The sequence below is a fragment of the Dipteris shenzhenensis genome, chromosome 7 (assembly GCF_047967505.1).
Source record: "Dipteris shenzhenensis isolate YYH24624 ecotype China chromosome 7, Dip_SZ_1.0, whole genome shotgun sequence".
NCBI classification, from domain to species: Eukaryota; Viridiplantae; Streptophyta; class Polypodiopsida; order Gleicheniales; family Dipteridaceae; genus Dipteris; species Dipteris shenzhenensis.
Window position 1 is genome coordinate 16718537 of NC_141602.1, and position 21747 is coordinate 16740283.

At 40.5% G+C, this 21747-nt stretch overlaps 1 protein-coding gene across 1 annotated transcript; it reads left to right on the forward strand.

The window, feature by feature from the left end:
* The first annotated feature begins 2760 nt into the window (after positions 1 to 2760).
* LOC147900012 (cocosin 1-like) lies at positions 2761 to 5109 on the forward strand. Its single transcript, XM_087376560.1, has 5 exons — positions 2761 to 3145; positions 3431 to 3624; positions 3739 to 4131; positions 4299 to 4516; positions 4836 to 5109. The coding sequence occupies exons 1-5, from the start codon at positions 2761 to 2763 to the stop codon at positions 5107 to 5109; spliced, it is 1464 nt and encodes a 487-aa protein (XP_087232686.1).
* Positions 5110 to 21747: the final 16638 nt, after the last annotated feature.

Below are 21747 nucleotides of genomic sequence, written 5' to 3' on the forward strand. Positions count from 1 at the left end.
TGCATATTTAAACATGGGTCTATAGATGCGCCCATCCTTTTTAAATTTAAATCAAAAAATGCATCTGAAAATGCACCTATGGTCCCTTTTCCTTGTTGTGAGAGTAAAGCTTTGGACTTGAGTATTCTCTATAGGATTCTCTTTACCAAGGCTAGTACATCATAATGTATGACCTAGCTAGCTCTAAGATCCATACAAAATCTAGTATTTATTGTGGATAAGAGGCCCACAAAGGATTTGCCACATACCTATCTATGAGAACAAAAAGAAGAAGAAGAAGAAGAAAAAGAGGGATTTGGATCTTGCATGAGATGATGACATGAGAGAAATGCCCATACGAGGCATTCCCCTAAAATCAAGATGGTGAGTGGTAGTAGCCACGAGCCACCTTGATTTTTTGGAAATGCTCATGTGCGCATTTTCCAAGAGTCAAGTTCCTGAGGTCTGACCCTGATTGCAAGAGGAGACGAATCTTCTAGTCGCCAACTCAGAATTTTGGAGTCCCTAGCCATCTTCCAGGATTGATGGCGACCTGAGGAAGACAAGCAAGGCCAACTGCTAGCTCATGATGATGTGACTTTTGAAAAGGAAGAGCATATGATCGGATGGCCACCCCATGAGGACCGTGACGATAAGGAGAAAAGGTAGCTCTAAAATGAGTGCAAGATGGAGGCTCATGCATCTATTCACTCTATAGTATGTCCCCCTTGATGTTGAAAAACATGAATTAGGTAGATTAAGCTTAGCACTCGCATGAAATAATTAGGCATCAAGCCAAAGTGGTAGAACTGGATTATTATGTCCCTCTCCCTCCCGATTTATCTAGAATCTAACCTCCCCTTCCCTATGAGAGCTCCTCTGCCTCCCCTTTCCTCGCCTCTCCCCTCAGTCCCTCTCTCTACCCTTTCCTTGCCCCTCCCCTCGACCCTCCTTGCTGATCATGGTGATATCCTCCCATCCTCCACCCCTTACTTCTTCCCCTCTCTGGTGGATCAGTTCTGCTCACTCGCCCCCTCTCTAGTGGATCCCCCATCTTAATTTCATCTTCTGCTCACTCTTCCCTTTGTTCACTCTTCTACTCCCCCCTTCAAGCCAGTGCACTTCTTGGACCCTCTTCCATTCACTCTTCCCTTCAAGCTCTCTGTGGGATCTCCCTCTTCTTTCGCTCATTCTCCCCTCTTTGCAAGATCTCCCCCCTCTTCTGCTCACTCTTTCCCTCCTGGTCATATTGGAAGCTCTTGATTTTTAGCACTGCTAGTGTGCTTTGGACAGCTCCTCTAACTGCGCCACAGTTCCTGGTCAACTGCTTAGAGGTTGTTGTAGTTTATGGCTCGTGTTTATTGTTTTCGATCTTGCAAGGCCTTCTTTCAGTCCACAGCTTGGGCTGTAGATGACACTACTAACCATGGAGGAAAGAGGAGGAGGAGTAGGAGCTCGCGGCCGATGGAACTTGCAGGGATTATGGAAGGTTAATAAAGTATCCTTACCTTAAGCAATGTCTTCTCAATTTATGTGAATTGATGTAATTTTCCAAGTTGTAGATTGAATTGGTTTTGTATAATATATGCAAAAAACAAGGGGCACATGTGCCTAGAGCACTACCCCCAAGTGGCTGAGTACTAAACTGCTGTTGTTCCCCTTTCAAAGGACTTCTAAAATAGTATCTTTCTAGTAGCTAGAGCTTTGCCCCTAACCAGGAGTGCTAACAAAAAAAATGTTCACTTGTCTTTGTTAGTATGTTGATCCGAGTTTTAGGGCGATTACACGTCGGGGATGTGCCCGCTTGCCTAGGGGGAAAAAAGAAAAATTTTGCCACATGTCGAGGCACGAGTGGTCGCCCAAGTTTGGGCAGGCAAGACCCCCCACCCAAGCACCCGGGCAAGGGTTTTCTTCACAAAACTTAATAAATGTGCTAACACTGGTGGGACTCAAACTTAGGCCCTTCCCACACGTAGGCCAAGTTTCTACCATTCCCCCTATGGCAGTGTGTATGCAACGCTGCCCGCCCACTATAAGTATATTCAATCTTGGGTGGGATCTTGCTTGATGTGTAACCACCCTTACTATGTAGGTTATGAGTTTTATAAGTACGTAGAGCTACCAAGCTCATGAGTTACCATGTGGCATTGATCCATCTTATGTGATATAATTCATCCTAGAAGACAGATCTTACACACACACACACACACAAGCCCTGGTTTGAAATGCATTGGACTGGCTCAAGCATTCTGCCAGACATCGATGGTGCAATTGATGGCCATCTTCGAGAAGTTGGCCTTACCTTCCATCTCATGAAGGATAAGTGCGTAGAGCTACCAAGCTCATGAGTTACCATGTGGCATTGTTCCATCTCCCATCTGCCATTTATCCATCTGTCAGTTTGGTTGTGGTTTGCGGTTTCGCGTAGGTTTCATGCATGCACTACACTCTACAATAAGCCCAGTACTTACCATCTGCCATTTATCCATTTTCCATCTGCCATTTATCAATCTCTCAATTTAGCTGTGATTTGCGGTTTCGAGTAGTCATCAGAAAACACCATCATCTTCTCCTCCACTCCATGCATGCTCTCGACGTGTTGCTCTTCCCCTCCTTCCATGGCCTCCATTTGGACGTAATTTCCTTATTCTCATCCCCAGCCTGCCTATAAATCCCACCTCGTAACGTACACGCTAGTCCATTTGCTTCTGATCCATCCTCTTGGCCGGTTTTCCTCATCAATATCGTCTGTTTCGATCCATCGCGCCTTAATCTTCTACAATGCACCGGAGTGTTGCCTTCCTCATCATTCTCCTCGCGGCCCTGCAGGTGTCGACGTTGCTTGTCTCAAACAGCTGCTGGGCGAGAGTCATCGATGACGCCGACCCAGCTGCTGCAGGCTGCGACGCGAGTACTAATGATCTTGGTCACTCGGGAGACAACTATGGACGGGGCCGACATGCCCGCCGGGGTCGCGAGCTTTATTTGGGCTTCGACGAGCCCCGCGAGATTCTAAGGTCTGAAGGTGGCTCTCTGAGACTATGGTCTGAAGACGTGGAGGCTCTCAAAAATACCCATATAGGAATCGCAGAACTTGAGCTAGAGCAAGATGGTCTGTTGTTACCCCAGTATGCCGATGCTCAGAAGATCGCCTACGTGATAGACGGTATGGTCAATACAAGTCGCTCACTCATCGTCCATTTATTAATCTTCACCTCCCTTCGTCGTCTTCGCACTGCTGATCCTGTCAATGCGAAGCTTCAAAATGTTACATTTGCTATGTTCGACATATATTTTGCCAGGTTACCTTCATTTGGTTGCGCAGATCAGAAGATCAGTTTGGTGGTTTGCAAAATCTTGATATCCTCTCTCACAAATCATCTGTGACAACGTTATTTCTTACTCGTACATCGGATGCGCTAAGGAAAAACTTAGATTAATTCTTTGGCAGGACGGGGTTGGATGGGCGCTGCAATGCCAATCCAAGGAGAATTCCGCAGGAAGTTCGTACGGAGAGTGGAACCAGGCGACGTGATTGCCTTGCCAGCGGGCGTGGTGTATTGGTGGTACAACGATGGCAACGAACGGCACCGCGTCTTGTGCGCTTCGGACACATCGGAAGGAGTACATCCTGGGCGATACCACGTGAATGTGCTAACTTTGAATCGCTATTGCTCTGAAGTTGAACGAAGTATATGCAATCGCCAATTGGCAATAATTGAAGTTGTCTTGATTAACACCTTGGCCATCCTCTGGCAGCAATTCGCCCTTGCCGGAGGCCAGGAAGAGCGTTTCGGCTCACTTTTGCACGGTTTCAGTAGAGACATGCTTGCAGCGGCATGGGGAATCGAAGAAGATACCGTAGGATCCCTCCTCGAACGTCAGAACGGCGTAGGAATTGTGAGAGTCGAGCGCAGGATTGAGTTTCCAGAGCCCAGAGAGGAGCGGGAGTACTACGATTACGACAATTCCGAGGAGCTTTTCAGGCGTCGGGATCCCACTCGTTATTTCGAAGAGCTGACGTACAGCACGCGAAAGCAGAATCCTGATTTGTATGTGACAAATGGAGGTTGGCTCAAGATTGTAAACAGGCACAAATTGCCGGTTCTTGAGAACGTTGGATTCAGCGCAATGAGAGTCGTCCTTGAGAATGTAAGGAAGCCCACAACTTTGATATCAACTATTTTATAAACGTTCGAAACCTCTCTTCGTCGGCAATATAATATAATGGCTTTGCACGGTGTGTCAACAGTGAAGACAGCGTCCTGTAGCTACTGATCACCATTTGATCTATTGTACTTATGATCTGCTCCCCGCAGAACGCAATATGCTCCCCATCGTTTGTCCGCAATGCGCATCAGATCCTCTACATAACGAGAGGCAGTGGGAGAATCCAAGTTGCGAGCAACGACGGAGAAACAGTATACGACGAGGACGTGCGAGAGGGATCTGTGCTGGTCATTCCTCAGTTTTTCCCCGCCGTGAAGATTGCAGGCAACGACGGACTGGAATGGGTCAATCTCCTCACATCCGACAGGTAGTATCTTCAGATATCTAGATCTCTGGCCATCATCTCCAAATATATGTATTGTAGACACTGGTGATCTTGCTGCCTCATTGGTCTTTCGCTACACTCGCATGAGTCGTACATCAGATATTCCTTTCAATTTTCTTCCCTAGCTAATCACCCAGGTAGAAAATACTCCGAAACGTTCTATGTAGCCAGCCCTTCTTTCTTTGACCTGCCCTGCATCATCCCCCTAGATTGTTTTTCGCGTATTACGTCTGATTTGCTCCAATTTCCATTCTTCTAATCTGGAGGTTTGGTGGTTGTCCATGGAATCCCCATCTTGAAGGCCCTCTCCCTCCTTCCTGGCAGGAAGGAACTCCATGTACAGGGGCATACCTTTGCGAGTGATGGCTGCAGCATTGAACGTGGATGAAAAGGCCTTAAGGGAGGTGTCGATGTACAGCAAGAGGAGGGATCAGGAAGTGATCTTTCCGGGAAGGGAACCATATGGAAGATTCAATGGGCATGGAGACTCACAAGAACAAGATGAAGAGCAAAGGATGTGGGAGAACATCTTGTTGGGAGAGAGAGCTGAGAATAACCCCGATGCACAAGGATAATAGTTCTCTTGCACACAATAATTCCTATAGTAGCTAGTCTCTGATTTGATTAAGGCATACATAAATTCGCTATATCATGCCTTTAGAGCTTCATACTTTTCTTAGTACCCTTTCTCAAGACACTTTCGTAATATGTAGTGGCCGTTTGTCCACAAAATAATACATGGTTTATCCAAATCTTACAAGCTTTGAACAAGTTTTTACACTTCCAACAAGAGTGCTTTCCAAGTGATAAGTATAAGCAACCTCTAGTGGTTTTCACATAGACAATTCTGAGCAACATATAGTCTTTTTCTCAAGAGAGATTTTTGTTCACTTTACTAGTGTTTTTCACACAGAGATTTCACTTTACTTTTCTTTCTACACTTTGAGCCATCTTGAAAGCTTTTTGAAGAGTTGAAAATTGGGACATTCAATTAAAAAACAACAAACTCGTCTATTAAAGAAATTCCTTAATATGATTTTCAAATTTCTTTGATATGATTTTCATTTGAAAGATTTTTGAAGAGTTAAAATGGGGACATTCAATTAAAAAACAACAAACTCGTATATCAAAGAAATTCCTTAATATGATTTTCATTTATATGATTTTCATTTGAAGTGGAGAGATTTTTCACTTTACTCTTCTTTCTACACATTGAGTATCGAAAGCTTTTTGAAGAGTTAAAATTGGGACATTCATTAAAAAACAACAAACTTGTATATCAAAGAAACTCCTTAATATTAAAAAACAACAAACTTGTATATCAAAGAAATTCCTTAATATTATTTTCACTGTTTTTTTTCAGTTTTTATTTGAAGTTATGGAAGATTTTTATTTCTAAGTTATGGAAATATTATTTTTATTTCAAGTTATGGAAGATATGGAATAGGAAATTAATGAAGTTATGGAAAATATGATATTTATTTGAAGTTTGGAAGATATGGAATAATTTCCTTAATATGCAGGAAGGTTACATGGAGGGTAAATGGAAAATATGGAATGGAAAACTCTTGGCTTTTGTTCACTTTATTCTTCTTTCTACACATTGAGTGACTCTTCTTTCTACACATTGAGTGATCTTGAAAGGTTTAGATTTTTATTTGACGTTATGGAAGTTATGGAAGAATTTCCTTAATATGAACGTAAAATGGAAGAACGTTTAGATTTTTATTTGACGTTATGGAAGATATGGAAGAATTTCCTTAATATTGAAAGTAAAATGGAAGATATCGAATAATTTTCTTAATATGATTTTTATTTAAAGTTATGGAAGATATGGAATAATTTCCTTAATGTGGAAGGCAGAACTTTCTTTTTTATTTGAAGTTATGGAAGGTATATGGAAAATTTTCCTTACTATATGGAAGAATGGAAGATAGAAGAATTTCCTTAATATTGAAGAGTTTTCTTAATATGATTTTTATTTGAAGTTATGATAGATATGGAATAATCTCCTTAATATGGAAGGTGACATGCAAGATAAATGGAAGATATGGAAAATTTCCTCAATATGGAAGGCAAATGGAAGATAGAAGAATTTCCTTAATATTGACATTGACATGGAAGAGTTTGACAATGGTGACACTGAATGTTAAGGAATTAAATGACAAGTGGATGGAAGATCCTTCATGGATAAATGGAAGATTCTTAATGGTAATGGATAAATGGAAGGTGAATGTAGATCCTTAATGAATCAAATGAAAGTTCTCTCGTGGGGTTATGGAATCCTTAACAGATAAATGGAAGGAAATAAATGGAATATGAATATAAATCCTTAAGGAATTGAATGTAAGATCCTTAAGGAAGAAGTGGGTGGAAGATCCTTCATGGATAAATGGAAGGTGAATGTATATCCTTAACAAATTAAATGACAAGTAATCTTGTGGGGTTATGGAACCATGAGATTATGGAAGATCCTTAAGTTAAGGATAAATGCCAATGATAAATGGAATATGCCAATGTAAAACATTAAGGAATTAAATGAAAGTAGAATAAATGGAATAGGAAATAAATGACAAGTAGGATAAATGGAAGGAAATAAATAGAATGTGAATCTAAATCCTTAAGGAATTAAATGACAATAATGAGCACTAGTATTCTCCCCTAGCTATCGAATTATTTCTAGTATAGAATATCCCATGACCTTTAGATGGGTGATATTCTCCCCTAGCTATCAATATCCCATGACCTTTAGATGGGTGATATTCTCCCCTAGCTATCAATATCCCATGACCTTTAGATGGGTGATATTCTCCCCTAGCTATCCCATTGCTATGGGTGGTTCCAATTTTTATTGCGATCTTGGTCTCACTATCAAATCTCCCCACTCACTCATACTACAAGTGGATTCATATCCCATCATAGCTCCCATTACAATGTGTCCTAATGGTGCACATTATCTATGAATCTCTCCACTCACTCATACTAAGTGGACTCATATCTAATCATAGCTCCCATAAAGGACATCGGACAACTGTTTTTACAACTCCATCTTACTTGAAAGCTTTTGTACCTTTTCCTTTTGCTGGACATTTTGCATCATTACTGACTTCTACCAGGATGTCATTCCCTACTGGATGTAGAGAGGTATACCAATCCTTCCAACTGGTCATGTGGCGTGATGCACCACTATCAATAATCCAAGGTTCATCCATAGGTAGATGAACTACCTTCGTGCAAATCTCCTCAATTGCTACGAACAGCTCTATTGGTATTGCCTACATGCTGTTGCTGGACTCTTTCTTTACTCCGTTCTTCTCATCTGCAATCTTCTTCCGGCACTCATTCTGCTTGTGCCCTGCCTTGATCTTCTTCTTTCTCTTTTTGTCATCAGAAAAAGATGGGTTACCAGAGTCCTTAGCCTTACCTTTCTTTAATCTAGCCCGGAAAGCCGAATCTTCTCCAATCCTCATCTTTTGATGCATCTCCTCCTCCAAAAGCATTGCACTAAAATCCTCAAAGTTGAGGGGCGGATTTATGTTATGTGTATTTAGTGCCGTAACAAGACCATCGTACTGTGGTGGGAGAATCTGTATGCACCTTCGTGCTAGATTCTCGCTGGTGATGGTGATGCCAATCGCAGTCATCTGATCGTGCAGATTCTTCACCCTGGTGATGAACTTCTTTGCCATTTCAGACTCAAATAGTTTCTCATTCGCGAGTTGAGTCTCCAAATTTTGAATCCGTGTCTGATTCGTGGTCTCGTACTGATTTTTAAAGACCGTCCATGCCTCCTCCGCTGTGGTGACATGTTGAATTAATGCCATGATAGAATCACTTACACTACAGACAATAGAACATAGCGCGTCTGCATTTCTTCTTGTCCATGCGAGAATCTCATCCACAGTTGGTACTATCTGTTGTGTTGCATTGGTTGGATTCGGTCTCGTAACTGGCTGCATGTCCACCCCAGTAGTAGTATCCCAAAGCTCGTATGCACTTAGGATGGTCCTTATCTTGAACTTCCAGAGTGGATAGTTAGTGCCGTCCAACTTTCCGCTTTCGCCGAATGGTGGGATTCACAGTCTTGCAGGCTGGGCCATCTCTCACAATCTACTCGCAAACAGAAACACACTACCAAATCTTCTTGCTAGAGCCCAAGCTCTGATACCATGTAAGAAAACATGTAAGAAAACAATACAACATCTGTGCTCAGTAGATAATAGGATCTCGTATGCAAGAGAGAAAAGCAAATAGTATGGAGAATCAAAAATTTGATTACTATAAAACTGATACAATAGATGGCGCTACCTCCCAGCCGTGTACTCTTATGTGAGAAGCTTTGATGGCATGCTAGAAACAGCAGAGGACAAAGGCTGGATACTAAGGAATCAGGGTTGCTGTAGCCAGTGATGATAATGGACTTCACGGGCTTGCTCTTATATAGCCACGAGTCGTAGTCAGTTAGACCCAATTGGGAGACCGACCCAGTCTACCCAAACCGGCCGACTAGAGGTCGGTGAAATAGGCCACTGACCACACGATGGAACCGTGGCACAAAATAGAGCAACTGACCTGTGGTCATTGTTCAGCCCATAGCCATCTGGGATTAACTGGGGCTCCAAATGGGCCTCGCAACCCGAGAGTGAACCCGAGAGTGGGCTACCCCGAGAAATGCTCCATTTACCCTCAGTGTGGTCAGTCATGGGATACCTTCCTGCACTTGCATGTAGCCTAATTGGTAGTGTGCCAACTCTATCTGAAGCTGTCCAGCCATCAGGCCACACATGGCCCCCATCTGGTGTCCAAACGAGGACCTACCAGATAACTGAGCTACTCAAATGCCTTCTTCTCATATGGGGTGCTTACAAGTAGAGTTAGCTGGTTCCCGCGTAGTTACACGAGATTGGAGCATTGATATCTAATAGTTCCATTGAATTTCTTGGAGTGGTTAACACTCCCATAACCAAAGATGCTATCGTGCTTTCTCTCGATTAGATAAAATTGTATCGGTGTTGCTAGTACATGCTTTGCATAGAGGCCCATGATCCTGGTCCTCTACTATACAAGCGCACCATTGATCTCTCTCTGTCTTATGCTACAAAAGGATCCTATCCCCACCCTATAGTACCTATGATGCTAAAAACCCCAGGAAAGCTGATGCTAGATTTGAGTTCAAAGAGGCACTTCCATACTTGAGAACTATCCATACCAATGATGGGGGGTGTAGGTGGTACTCAATACCTCCAACCAAGAGTTGGGAATCGCTTCATCAATCCCTACAATCTATATGCCTACCCCCTAGCCTACATCCTATCCTTTGCATCTAGAGAGAGCTATCTTCACATCCCAAAGGACCTTGTTGGGCCCCTGTCCCACTGTGCTTAGCCTATATGTAGCTGTTATCATAGAGCATGCATCCCTTTGAACCCTACCAGAGGAATTGGATGGGGGGGGCAATTTCCCTCTCCTAAGGATTACCAAAAAGTGAGCGGTGGAAAGCAAGCAAACCTAAAAAAAGTAGTGAGCAAGACCCTTCCAGCTTAAATATCTAGTTTTCCAAAACCATGACATCAACATGCAAATCTCAAAAGAGATAGAGAGGATCTCTTAATGTTTCCAAACTTAGATAAAGTAGTGAATACATATGCATTCCATGCTTGATGGAATTACTGAAGCCATCCACCCTCCAACACAATACTATACAATATAAAGAAGAGCCAAAAAGGATCCAAAACTTATGTAACTTTCCATCCAAGGGACAAAAGTATCACCACATGATATTTTATGGCAAACCAAAACCGTGCTACTCTTTGACATAGAGCATAACATATTCGTCTATTTGGGAGTATTTCCATCTACTATGCAAGGTTTCTTCCAACAATCAAGGCCTGGAAAAGTTCCACTTTTGTGAGAACATCTTGATGCATGAATTGATGGACTGTTGCACTCAGTCCAAGAATGGAAATGAATACAAAATATTGCTTATAAGACATGTGTGCACTATTCTTCGCATCACGTTGTGTAAAGTCGACATGTGCAGTGCAGAAACTATGCTAGAGTGACAGAGTAGGTGAGGCCTTTAAACACTAAACCTGTAGTTCGTATATGAAACACATGCACCTCATTAGGTATTATAATATCCTCCTTCACAAGCTCACCATTCTCCTTTGTTGCCTTCTCTATCCTCTCTTTGAATTCCTTACTCAATTTTGATCTCCATGTTACAACCTTTCCATCATGACGTGGAGGTTGTGCATGACTAATTGCACTACCTTGTCGAACTCTAGTATCCTCAAAAACATCATCCAAGGTAAACCCTACTTTGACCAAATGATCTCTCTCCTCCATAGTTAGAGAGGTTCCCCATGCAATCTTCCACAATCCTGAGAATTACTAGGCACACCTTGAATAGAATGATCCACTCCACACTCCATGTGTGGGTAACCATGGTATTGCAAAACCAGACGAACTGCTCCATGATCCCTTTTGGATGTTGTTGTCTGCCCTTGAACCAAGGTGCAAGAACCCCTTGTGCAGCCTCTCTACCAAGTGGATTAATCAATGCTCCACACCTCCTATGTGCATTTGCCAACAAGTACCCAAAGCATGTGACTATACTATGTGGTTTAGTTCTTTGTACTGCCTAGATGGCATCATGCACATCCTCCTCTTTATAGTTGCTTCTTAGTGGTTGACTTGAATGGGTACCATTCTTTTTTGGCCAAGACTATGTTCATTGTGACTAATATGTACTCTGGTCGATGACTATCAAGCTCACTTTCCTCAACTGGTAATCCCAAACCCCTCTTTCTATGTACTCTCAAGGGTACAGACATTGGTCTTCTCATATCATGAGAACTTAAGTTACCCTCCACAAATGGCCTCTGTCAAATCCACAAGTTATTTCTCTGTAATTTACTAGGGCCACCCTCTGATATGCATTGCCTCATTACATTCAGATCCGGCCAATTCTCAGTGCTTACCTAATGGGAAAAAAGCCATCATTCTCAGATACATTAACTATGGGAACAAAGCCATCATTGACTTGTTGTGACCCCATTGACTGACACAAATGTCCCAAAATGCCATCCATTGTTGGAGTCCAGGAAGCTCCCTGTCCTTTACATGTGCCGGAGACCAAAACTTTTATAATCCTGTTTTTGCATTATGTTGCACTAGCATTTGTGGTTGCATTTCTCGAGCTTCTGCACAAAGATTTGTGTTCTTCTTGGAATAATTATTTGATGCATAGTCTAGTATGTTCAACCATGATCATTTCCTAATGAAAAACATAAGTTCTCTCCTTGCCTTCCATTTTGTTTCTAGGCTCGCCATTGTAAATAGCCCTGATAGCAAACCAATTTGCACTATTACTATCTGCCATAAATCCTCAAAATTATGGTTTCTCAAACCCATTCTTTAGCATTTATTCATTTAACATTTCCCATAATTGCACTTGAGCAATTGTGTTTTTCACTTTGAACTCACACATTGATATTGTCAAAAGCTCTCAAACATACAGATCGTAAACATGAGTGGCCTACAGTAGCCCAACCTCTAACACATTGACTGTGATCAAAATGCATCCACAAGTCGCCCAAATTTCCACCAAGTCTCATTCTATTTACAAGGTCTATTCTAGATGCATGGTCGATAGTAGACATTTTAAAAATATGAGCATGGCCTCTATCTTCAAGATGGCCTAGAAAAAATATGCCTTGCAAGAAAGGATAAGTACACCGCCGCTTCAAAGCCAAAGTTGCATCCAGGCCACCATTGCCTATGTAGGAATCCTTTCTTGCACATTCGATAGATCTTTGAAGATGCCTACGGTGGCACAATGGAGTGATTGATTCAAGCACCTCATTCAACTTGGACTCATCTAGCTCATCATGTGTGTCACCCTATTCAACAAGCGGCATGTCCATCAATATGTCTTTTGTTACCAACATCTCAAAGTTCTTGCAAGATGCGTATGGAGCTAGTTTAGCTCACATTCACACCATGCCTTCCGCCCGTTTGCTCTTCAATCTTGGGTATCCTAGTTTGACTAGATGGTCATGCATCCCCACATGTATTGCACATCTTGTAATCTTGTTGTGTTTATGGGGAAAGCGATTATCATAGTAGATTAATGCACTACACATAGCAACACACTCTGGTGGCTCACCATAGTGTTTACAAACCAACGTTCCCTTGTCTTCCAAGATTGGGCCAATAGGGGGAACCTTTTTTAACTTGCCCTTCCTTTGCATTTCATTCACCATGAAATTGCATTCTGTATAGGCAAAATCCACATTATAGCATCTCACATACCCTCCACATCTACTCATCGTAACAATGCCTTTGAAGTAATCTTGTGTGCTAGTGGTGTATTCTATCCATACATTCCCATCATTAGTTTTCTCCATTCCTTGAACAAGAGACCCTAAAGTTATTGGTGGCAACTCATACAAAACATAACCATTGTATCTCATAGGGAGCTCTTAAACCATCTCGATTGACTCTGCACTTGAGAAGGCAACATGCAAAGAGCTTGATAGTGGAAGGCATTGTAACATTTGATTATACTCACCTCTTGAGCATAAGTTGCAATCAAATATGCCCTCTAGATAGTAATCTTGAAATGTTGAAACTAGCAACCACCCAATTTGTAGCCTTTCTCTCCATCTTCTAAGTCCACCATTGCCTGTGGAATGGCAACATCCTCAGTACTAGTCTCTTGGTGCACCTCAATCCCGTTATCTCCGATAGCAAAATTCTCTTTGATATCTACAATTAAAGTTTCATAGGACTCTGTCATATCTAATGGCAAGCGTGTTTGCCTCACAGAAGTGAAGGAAGACTGTTTTGGGCCTCATGGCAAAGATCAAGAATGGGTAAGTTTGGCAACTGGCAAAATATTAAAGTACAGCAACAGCAATACGTGAAGGGCACACAATTACACGAAGCGAGATGCCAGTGACCTAGGAAATGGTGAAATCAATGGAGAAGGACATATGATAAAGAATGACCGCTGTAGAGGAGAGCTATGTCTTCTAGAAGTTTTGAAGAAGGAAAAAGTAGGCAATGGATATGGACACAACACCAAGAGCAACAAATGTTTGAGCTTCAAGCACCTAAAGTGAGAGCAATAGAACAACAAGAAAGGTGCAAGACATTTCACAAAGTGGCACATAGCACGTTTTTTTGCCCATGCAAGTTTCCTTTCACCAAACAAGCCCAACCCATGGAGTAATCAGAACCCGCAATGGTTGTAGTTATTGTCATCACTAGATTTCAACCATTTCAAGATATTCTCAACAAGATATTCCAAATCATTGCCCACACTTGAGCCATGCCAAATTCTTAGATAGTAGATATGGCAGCTATGATGCAATAAAGCGAGGTGATATGGAAGCTATGATGCAATGAAATCCCTCTCTTCCTCATCCTCCCATCCTTTTTCCCCACACTCCTCTCCCAGAAAAGCATCTCCAAATCAAGGGCATCACCTACTCTTCTCCTGTCCCCTCTTCATATTTTGTCATGGTATCAATGCCTTCCCCTAAGACACCATCTTTGTGAGAGTGTGAGAGAGTGATTGAGAGACTGAGAGATCGAGTGCTTCCATTCTTTTATTCCATTGATGAAAGATTTACATTCATTCCTTTATAAAATTCCATTCATTGAAGGATTTATGTTTTGTTCATTACCATGAGCTTGAGTGTTCCTTATTCCATGAGAGAGAGAGAGAGAGAGAGAGAGAGAGAGAGAGTCCCTCGAGAGAGAGTGTTTTCTTTAAGAGATATATTGTGTGTGAGACTCGTGTGAGAGAGAGAGAGTTCTTTGGGAGAGATTTCCTCTCTGTGATAGAAAGAAAGATCTCGGGGGGTGCATCAATAAGAGACCATATGTATCATGCACGTTCAAAGGGTATTTAAAAACCCCTCAACTAAAATTTCCCCCCAATAAAAAGAGCCCTCTTTGCTTATGGACTAAGTGGATTTTTTCTAAAAGTGAATTAAAAAACCCTCATGTTATTGTAATCCTATTAAATTTTTTCAAAAAGTTAGATTAAAATACCCCTCCATTTGAATGCACGTGGTACACTAAAATTTTACAAGGTGAACCCCCCCGAGAGAAAGATATAGATCTTCTTTGTGACTAAGGTGCCTCCAACTAACTCTACACACAAGTAGCTGTGCAAGCAACTAGGGAACCAAAGCTTGAAGCTCTAATAAATTCATCATCATTAAAGTCATCATCAACAATAGAGTCATCATCATCAACAAAGTCATCATTAGCAATAAAGTCATCAGCAAAGTCAGCATCAGCATCATCCTTAGCAACATCAGCATTAGCAAAGAGAAAGCCATTCCAACAGAGGATGATTCCAAGGATGAGGGAATGCATCCACCAATGTGTCAAACATTTAGTGCAACTTCGTCATAAGTTTGAACACTATGAAAGAGATTTCCACAAGAAGAAATATGACCAAGGCGATCAATCCGTTAGCAACAATCAAGGGAATTTCTAAGGATGAGGAAATCAACACAGTGGACATTCAACTCACAGTCATTATGCCAATGAACCTGAGAAAATGTTCCTTTCAAGCGAGGAAATTCAGAAGACTGATATAGTGTATGTTGACACTGACTGCAATTTAAAAGAGGATTTCAGTTATCAAGTCGACCAAGCAGATCAGGATCCTTGGTACATCCAATGGACAACAGCATATCATCTCATATGACAAAGCATCAAGAATGGTTCATAGAGATGAAACCATTAAAAGGACAAAAGAATGTCATCTACATGATAGATAATACACCAAATCCAATTTAAGGGAAAGGTATTGTTCCTGTGAACAATTTCACTTGTATGAAAGGATTGGTGAAAGATGTACTCTATGTTCTAAAACTCAGGAAGAACCTCTTATTAAGTGGTCAAATGACAGAACACAACTATCAAGTCATCTTTGATGGAGATGAATGCATTATCAAAGACAAATCCAGAGGATATCAGCTCTAGTAGGAAAAGCAATCAAGAAAGGAGGCTTGTTCAGAATGCTAGCTATAGTACCATATTTACATGCCATGTCAGCTCAACCACAACGGATGCCACTTTTTGCAAAATGGCACAAGAGATATGAACATGTCAATTCAAAAGCTTGATAGAGCTTAGAAATTAGAATACGGCAATTGGAATTCCTAAGCTTCTGCTTCTTGGAAATTTTGCAAAGCATGTTGCTTTGGTAAACAAAATCGAACTAACTTTGGTAGAAGCACCTCTCGAGCAAGAGGTATTCTTGATTTGATACACACATATGTATGGGGTTATGCCCAAACTGATAGCATCAATGGTTCACTTTACTACTTGACTTTCATCAATGACTACATCAAATATTGTTGGGTCTACCTTTTGAAAGACAAATGTGAAGTCTTTCCTATTTCAAGAATTCAAAGCCATGGTTGACAGGAACAAAGATCAAACTCATGAGATCAGACAAAGGAGTGAATAGATGTCTTCAGCATTCATGAACTTTTACAAAAGTCATGGCATTTGAAGACAATTCACATGTGTAGATACTCCTCCATAGAATGCAACAGCTGAAAGGAAGAATGTTACTTTAGCAGATAGTGCTAGAGCAATGCTCAACGAGAAGCATCTTCCAAATTAGTATTGGGAAGAAGCAATATCCATTGCATACTACTTGCTTAATCGACTTCTAACTAAACCAATTCAAGGTATGACACCTTATGAAGCATTCACTGGACATAAGCCATGCATTTTGCATCTCCGCATATTTGGTTGCATAGCATATGCCCACATACATGATGACCATCACAGAAAATTGGATGCAAAGTCATGTAAATGCATCATGGTTGGCTACAGTGAAGAAAGCAAATCATTCAATTTATATGATCCCATCAATCACAAGGTCATTATCTCTAGAGATGTAATCTTTGATGAGGAATTAGAATGGAAAACCTCAAATACACAGGAGATAGACACATCGATTACTCAATCACCTAGAGAAAAGCTTGATGAACAAGAGCAAGAATTGCTAAAAGCACCCCAAGAAGAGCCACAGTAACTCAGATGGTCTATTAGGGAAAGCAAACCACCAGCCAGATTGACATATGCTCATAAAGGCAAATCAATTCAGGTTGAAACCACCAACTACACTCTTATGACTACCATCATGGCTACAAAAGAGCCAGTGTACTTCGAAGATGCAGTTGACAAGCCAAAATGGCAAACTGCTATGAATGAAGAAATTGATGCTTTATACAAGAATAATACTTTGGAATTATGCGACCTTCTATGAACAAAGAAAGCCATAACAAACAAATGGGTATACAAAGTGAAGTACAATCTAGATGGAAGTATTGAAAGATACAAAACTAGACTACTTGCAAAAGGATTTGCATAACAATATGGTCAAGACTATGATGAGACTTATGCTCCAATAGTAGCTAAGATGGATTCCATATGGTTCTTGATATCACTAGTGACACTCAGCAAATGAAATGTGTACCACCATGATGTCAAGAATGCTTTTCTCAATGGTTACTTGGATGAGAAAGTCTACATGCAACAACCAGTAGGTTATGTTGAGCCAAGAAAAGAGAATCAGGTTTTCCATCTCAAGAAAAGTCTCTATAGCTTAAAGCAAGCACCCAAAATGGTACATCAAAATCAACAAGTATTTTGCTAATCGGGGATACATGAAATCCAATGCAGATCATACTCTCTACTACAAAGTTCAAGGGGAATACATTACTATTGCACTTTTGTACGTAGATGATTTGATTGTGACTGGAAGCAATGATAGCTTCATCAAAAGTCAAGACTTAGTTGTAGTGTTCAACATGAAAGATCTTGGACTTATGCACTACTATCTTGGTATTGAGTTTTGGAGAGATTCAGATAGCACCTTTATGAGTCAGCTGAAATATGTTGACAATCTCCTGAAGAAGTTTCATATGGCAGATTGCAAGATTGCAATCATTCCCATGGAATAGAGATTGAAACTTACAAAAATTCAAAAAAGCCTACCGTCAATGACCGGTACTATCGGTAGCTCATTGGATCTCTTATATACCTGACTATCACATGGCCATATATTTGTTATGCAGTAAGCTCACTTGCATAGCTTATGGAAAATCCAAAATAGTCTCATTGGAAAGCAACCAAAAGAGTCTTGAAATACATCAAATGTACAAGATAGTTTGGGATAGAATACTGAGGAAGTCATCCAAGGTTGTACGGATAATGTGATAGTGACTATGCTAGAGATCATGAGACTAGGAGATCGACACAGGGATATGCATTTTCCTTGGTCAAGGTGCAATATCATGGTTGTCAAACAAACAGCCAATTGTTTCTTTGTCTTCAACTGAAGTAGAGCCTAGAGCACTCACTACTACAGATGCATGTGAAGCTATATGGCTCAAAAGACTATTGTCAAAAATAGACTACTTTGATGAATCAAATCCAATAACAATATACTGTGATAATCAATTGGTTGGCCAAGAATCTAGTATATCACTCTAGGACAAAGCACGTTGATGTCAAAGAGCACTTCATCAAAGAAAGAGTGTTAAGTACTTGGTGACATCACACTACAGCATTATGATAGCAAAGAAAATGTTGCAGACATCTTTACCAAACCACTCGGTAAAGAGCTTTTCGAGAAGCACCGATAAGCTCTTGGTTTGATGCAAGGGAAGGACATTCCCATTAAAGGGGTGTGATGGAATGTAATGCTCACTCCTTCTTCGACTCCCCAAAATCATCATCTTGAGGGAAGGCCTACTTCATGATGTTGATCTTGAGGGAAGGTGTTGAGAAACCATGCTCAAAATCATGTGATCAATTTTACAGGTTTTGATAACACCTCTACTTCATTTGCAACTTCTCATGATCTCCTTCTTGGTTGTGTTGGCAAGCAAGAGTCATGTTGGCATCCGCCTCTTGATTACAATTGTCAATCAAAATTCTCACGTGCTCAAGCTTTTGATTGTCTAACTCCATTTTTGTTGTTGATTGACCTTTCATTTTTATAGAATTTCCATGAGAACAGACATGCTACCATTTTTAATGAAAAGTCTATGAAAATTAGAACAATGGGATCCTTTTAGCTTTGTTGAGGACTGGCCTTTTACGATCTGTGAGGCCTTATGTTGTAAGGAAAAATTGTAGTGCCATAGACATTAATGTTGTGGCCATGCACTTTGTCTATGCCATAGATGATGGGAATTCTCATACATGTACCTAGAATAGTTCTTTGGAAACTGCCACCATATCTGCCCATTGACTCAGTCACAATCTACCATAGTGCTTCCTCCACCATTAAGATGCATCTTGTAGGTCCAGAAGTGCTACTTGGAAAGATTCTCAAGCATCTTTATTTTGTATTGCGTGTCAAAACACAGGTCACTAATTTGAATGCAGATACTAAAAGCTAGAAGGCCATTGTGCCTTGGAGCTCAACTCCATGATAGCATAGGTATGAATTATGGATGAGCTAGCCAGATCTTTCCCTCAAGGGTTGTGCATTGAATCCTGGCTTCCATTTTGACATGTGGGAGTTTAAACAAGGATTGAAAAGAGGAAGAACAGACAACAGAACAAGATCTCGATAGTAAATATTGTGACGAGGCTTTACTCTACTTTGCATTGTCACGATAGAGAATAGGCTTTAGGATAGCCGAAAATTATGTTGAAAAAGGAACTGAGAATCATCGTGGAATGGCAGCAGTGGCCAAAGAAGGAGGCACATTTTTCTTGCATTTTATGTGAAAAAGTATAGCGCGTTGAGGCGCTGTCCTTTTTCACATAAAATGCATGAAAAAAGTGCCTCCTTCGTTTTATATTGCCTCCCCTTACTAGCATGACATTTTTGATGCCCTTCTCACCAAAATAGGCAACCCATCGATGCACTCTCTATTTTGGTAGGAAAGGCCCTCTTTCAGTGGGAAAGGCATAAAAAATGTTACTCAACGTGCTGCCTATTTTGGTGAGAAGGGCATAAAAAATGTCATCCCAATGGCTAAATATGCTTGCATTAAGATTGCCCTCCAAAGAATCTTGCTCATAAACATGCTAAAAGAAATGAGGCTTGAGTGGAATAGAGAAGTCTCAGAGATGAGGAAAAGAGGAATAAAGAGTGTAGGAGATGAGGAAAAGCCTACCACCATTCACAGTTCATGCTTTAAATTTGACAATATAAGAAGAAGCATCTGGCTACATCTATATGGTGGGGTGCTTTGCATTTAGCAATATAAGTTGAAGGATTTTGAATGTAGTGCATTGGCATACTGCCCATTTTAGTGGAAAGGGCATACAAAATGCTCCTTTGTTTGTTTCATGTGTGGCCTTCATAGATGTGCAAAGAAGGTCTCTTCTTTGCTTCATTAGTAGGCTTGTCTTAGGTTGGCATTTTGGATGCATCACAAATTGCCATCCCAATGGATTTTACACATGTTTGCAATATGTGGGAGATGACTTACAAGAAACAATCAACAAACATGATCAGCTAATGCAATTCACTTTGAAATGTCACCCCAATGAGGAAGGAAAAAAAACTGTGGGCAATCCCACTGATGCAAGGTAAAACATTTGGCAAGCATATCCATTGCAAGGTAAAACATTTGGCAAGCATATCCATTGCATTCAATGCATTGCAAGGTGATATTCCTTTTCTTTCTCTAAGAAGATTTTGTTTGTGTAGGTTGAGTACAATACAAAGCTTAAAAAAGTAATTGATAAGATATCCATGATGTTGCCTATAAATCAAAGGAGAGAGGCTAAGGGGAAGTAGCATGTCCTACTTCAAAAGAGAATTGTTGATTGGATGGGAAAGGTGAGTTGAATTCTTCTACTTCATTACATTTATTTTCAAGTTCTGTAGCTGACATGCAACCTTGGGTAGGTTTTGAATTGTATAGATCTAGGTTTGGGTAAGGCCTGGTTGGATAAGTTGTTAGCTTTGTGTTTTGATGGTGTGGACTCTTGCGCAACATTGGAGATTTTGCAACTCATAGCAAAGTTTAATTTGATATTGGTGAAAAAGATTAGCTTTCTTTCAATGTTGGAGACCACAAAACCAATGAGGGATATGTATTTCATACTTGTGGGAGATGTGCATTATAGAGGGTGATTTCTTGCTTTCATAGGTAAACTTCTTTTGCTATGTTTGTTTGCATTATCAAAGTGCCATAATTTGCAGTTGTGAGAATAATTTGTTTTCCACTTGCTATGTACATGGATTAATAGAGAGATATTTATGGAGAAAGTAGAGACATAGTCAATGAAAGTTCTTGATGACTTGAGGGTAGTGATAACCATGGGCATCCCCTTAAAGACTCCAAAGGATTACACTATACAACAATACATGGAAGACATAAAATTGGAAGGGAGAAACCATATGTTTATGGTACTAAGATCAAAAGAGTCAAAGCTTGAGGGTAAGGTAGAAAAAAAGGAGATGGTCTCTTTGAGTTTGACATGGCTACTCATAGGGTTGTTTATAGTTTTATTTCTAATGCTTTAATGATATTCATTTTTCATTTCTTTTTTTTGAGTTTTTATTGCATAGAACTTGACAATCATTGTTGGTTGTCCCATTTATTTTGTGAACCTTTTCTTGGTATGGACTTCCAATAATTTTTGTTTGTTGACTCATATGTATCTTGCACATTTGGCAAGAGAGAGAAATATCTAAGAGATTCCAAATTTGTGCAAGATTTGAGTGGAGATTGGACATGCTACATACATTTATCCACCCAGTATGCATTATTTCTAGAGCTCAATGGGAATTGGAAAACTGCAAGCTTGGTAGATAGCCTTCCCTAAAGGACAAGTATTGATGCAGGAAATAGACTTGTATGATACTTATGCTTCAGGTAAAGTCATTGAAGAAAGTAAGAATAAAGTGGAGGGAAGCTCAATGAAATAACAAACGCAAATTGAAAAACAAGAGCCAACTCAAAACAAAGGTAAGGAAGATACACACATATTGAGTTCCTATTGTTGTTCATGATGAGGGTTTGACATAGTGTAATAATGTTATTCTTTCCTCTCTGTTTAGACAAGGAGACATCTAGTCCATCGACACAAGATAAAGATTACATGGAGGGTGTAGGTAAGGCTATGATTATATTTTGTGCTGTGTCTGTAGTTGTTATTTCAAAGCTTGCTTTGGTTGTGATTGTTAAATTTTTTTC

Excerpts from the sequence above, each read along its gene's own strand:
- LOC147900012 (XM_087376560.1), top strand. The coding sequence starts at position 2,761 with ATGCACCGGAGTGTTGCCTTCCTCATCATTCTCCTCGCGGCCCTGCAG. Across the intron at positions 3,625-3,738 it reads TACATCCTGGGCGATACCAC|CAATTCGCCCTTGCCGGAGG; the intron begins GTGAATGTGCTA and ends ATCCTCTGGCAG. Across the intron at positions 4,132-4,298 it reads TGAGAGTCGTCCTTGAGAAT|AACGCAATATGCTCCCCATC; the intron begins GTAAGGAAGCCC and ends TGCTCCCCGCAG.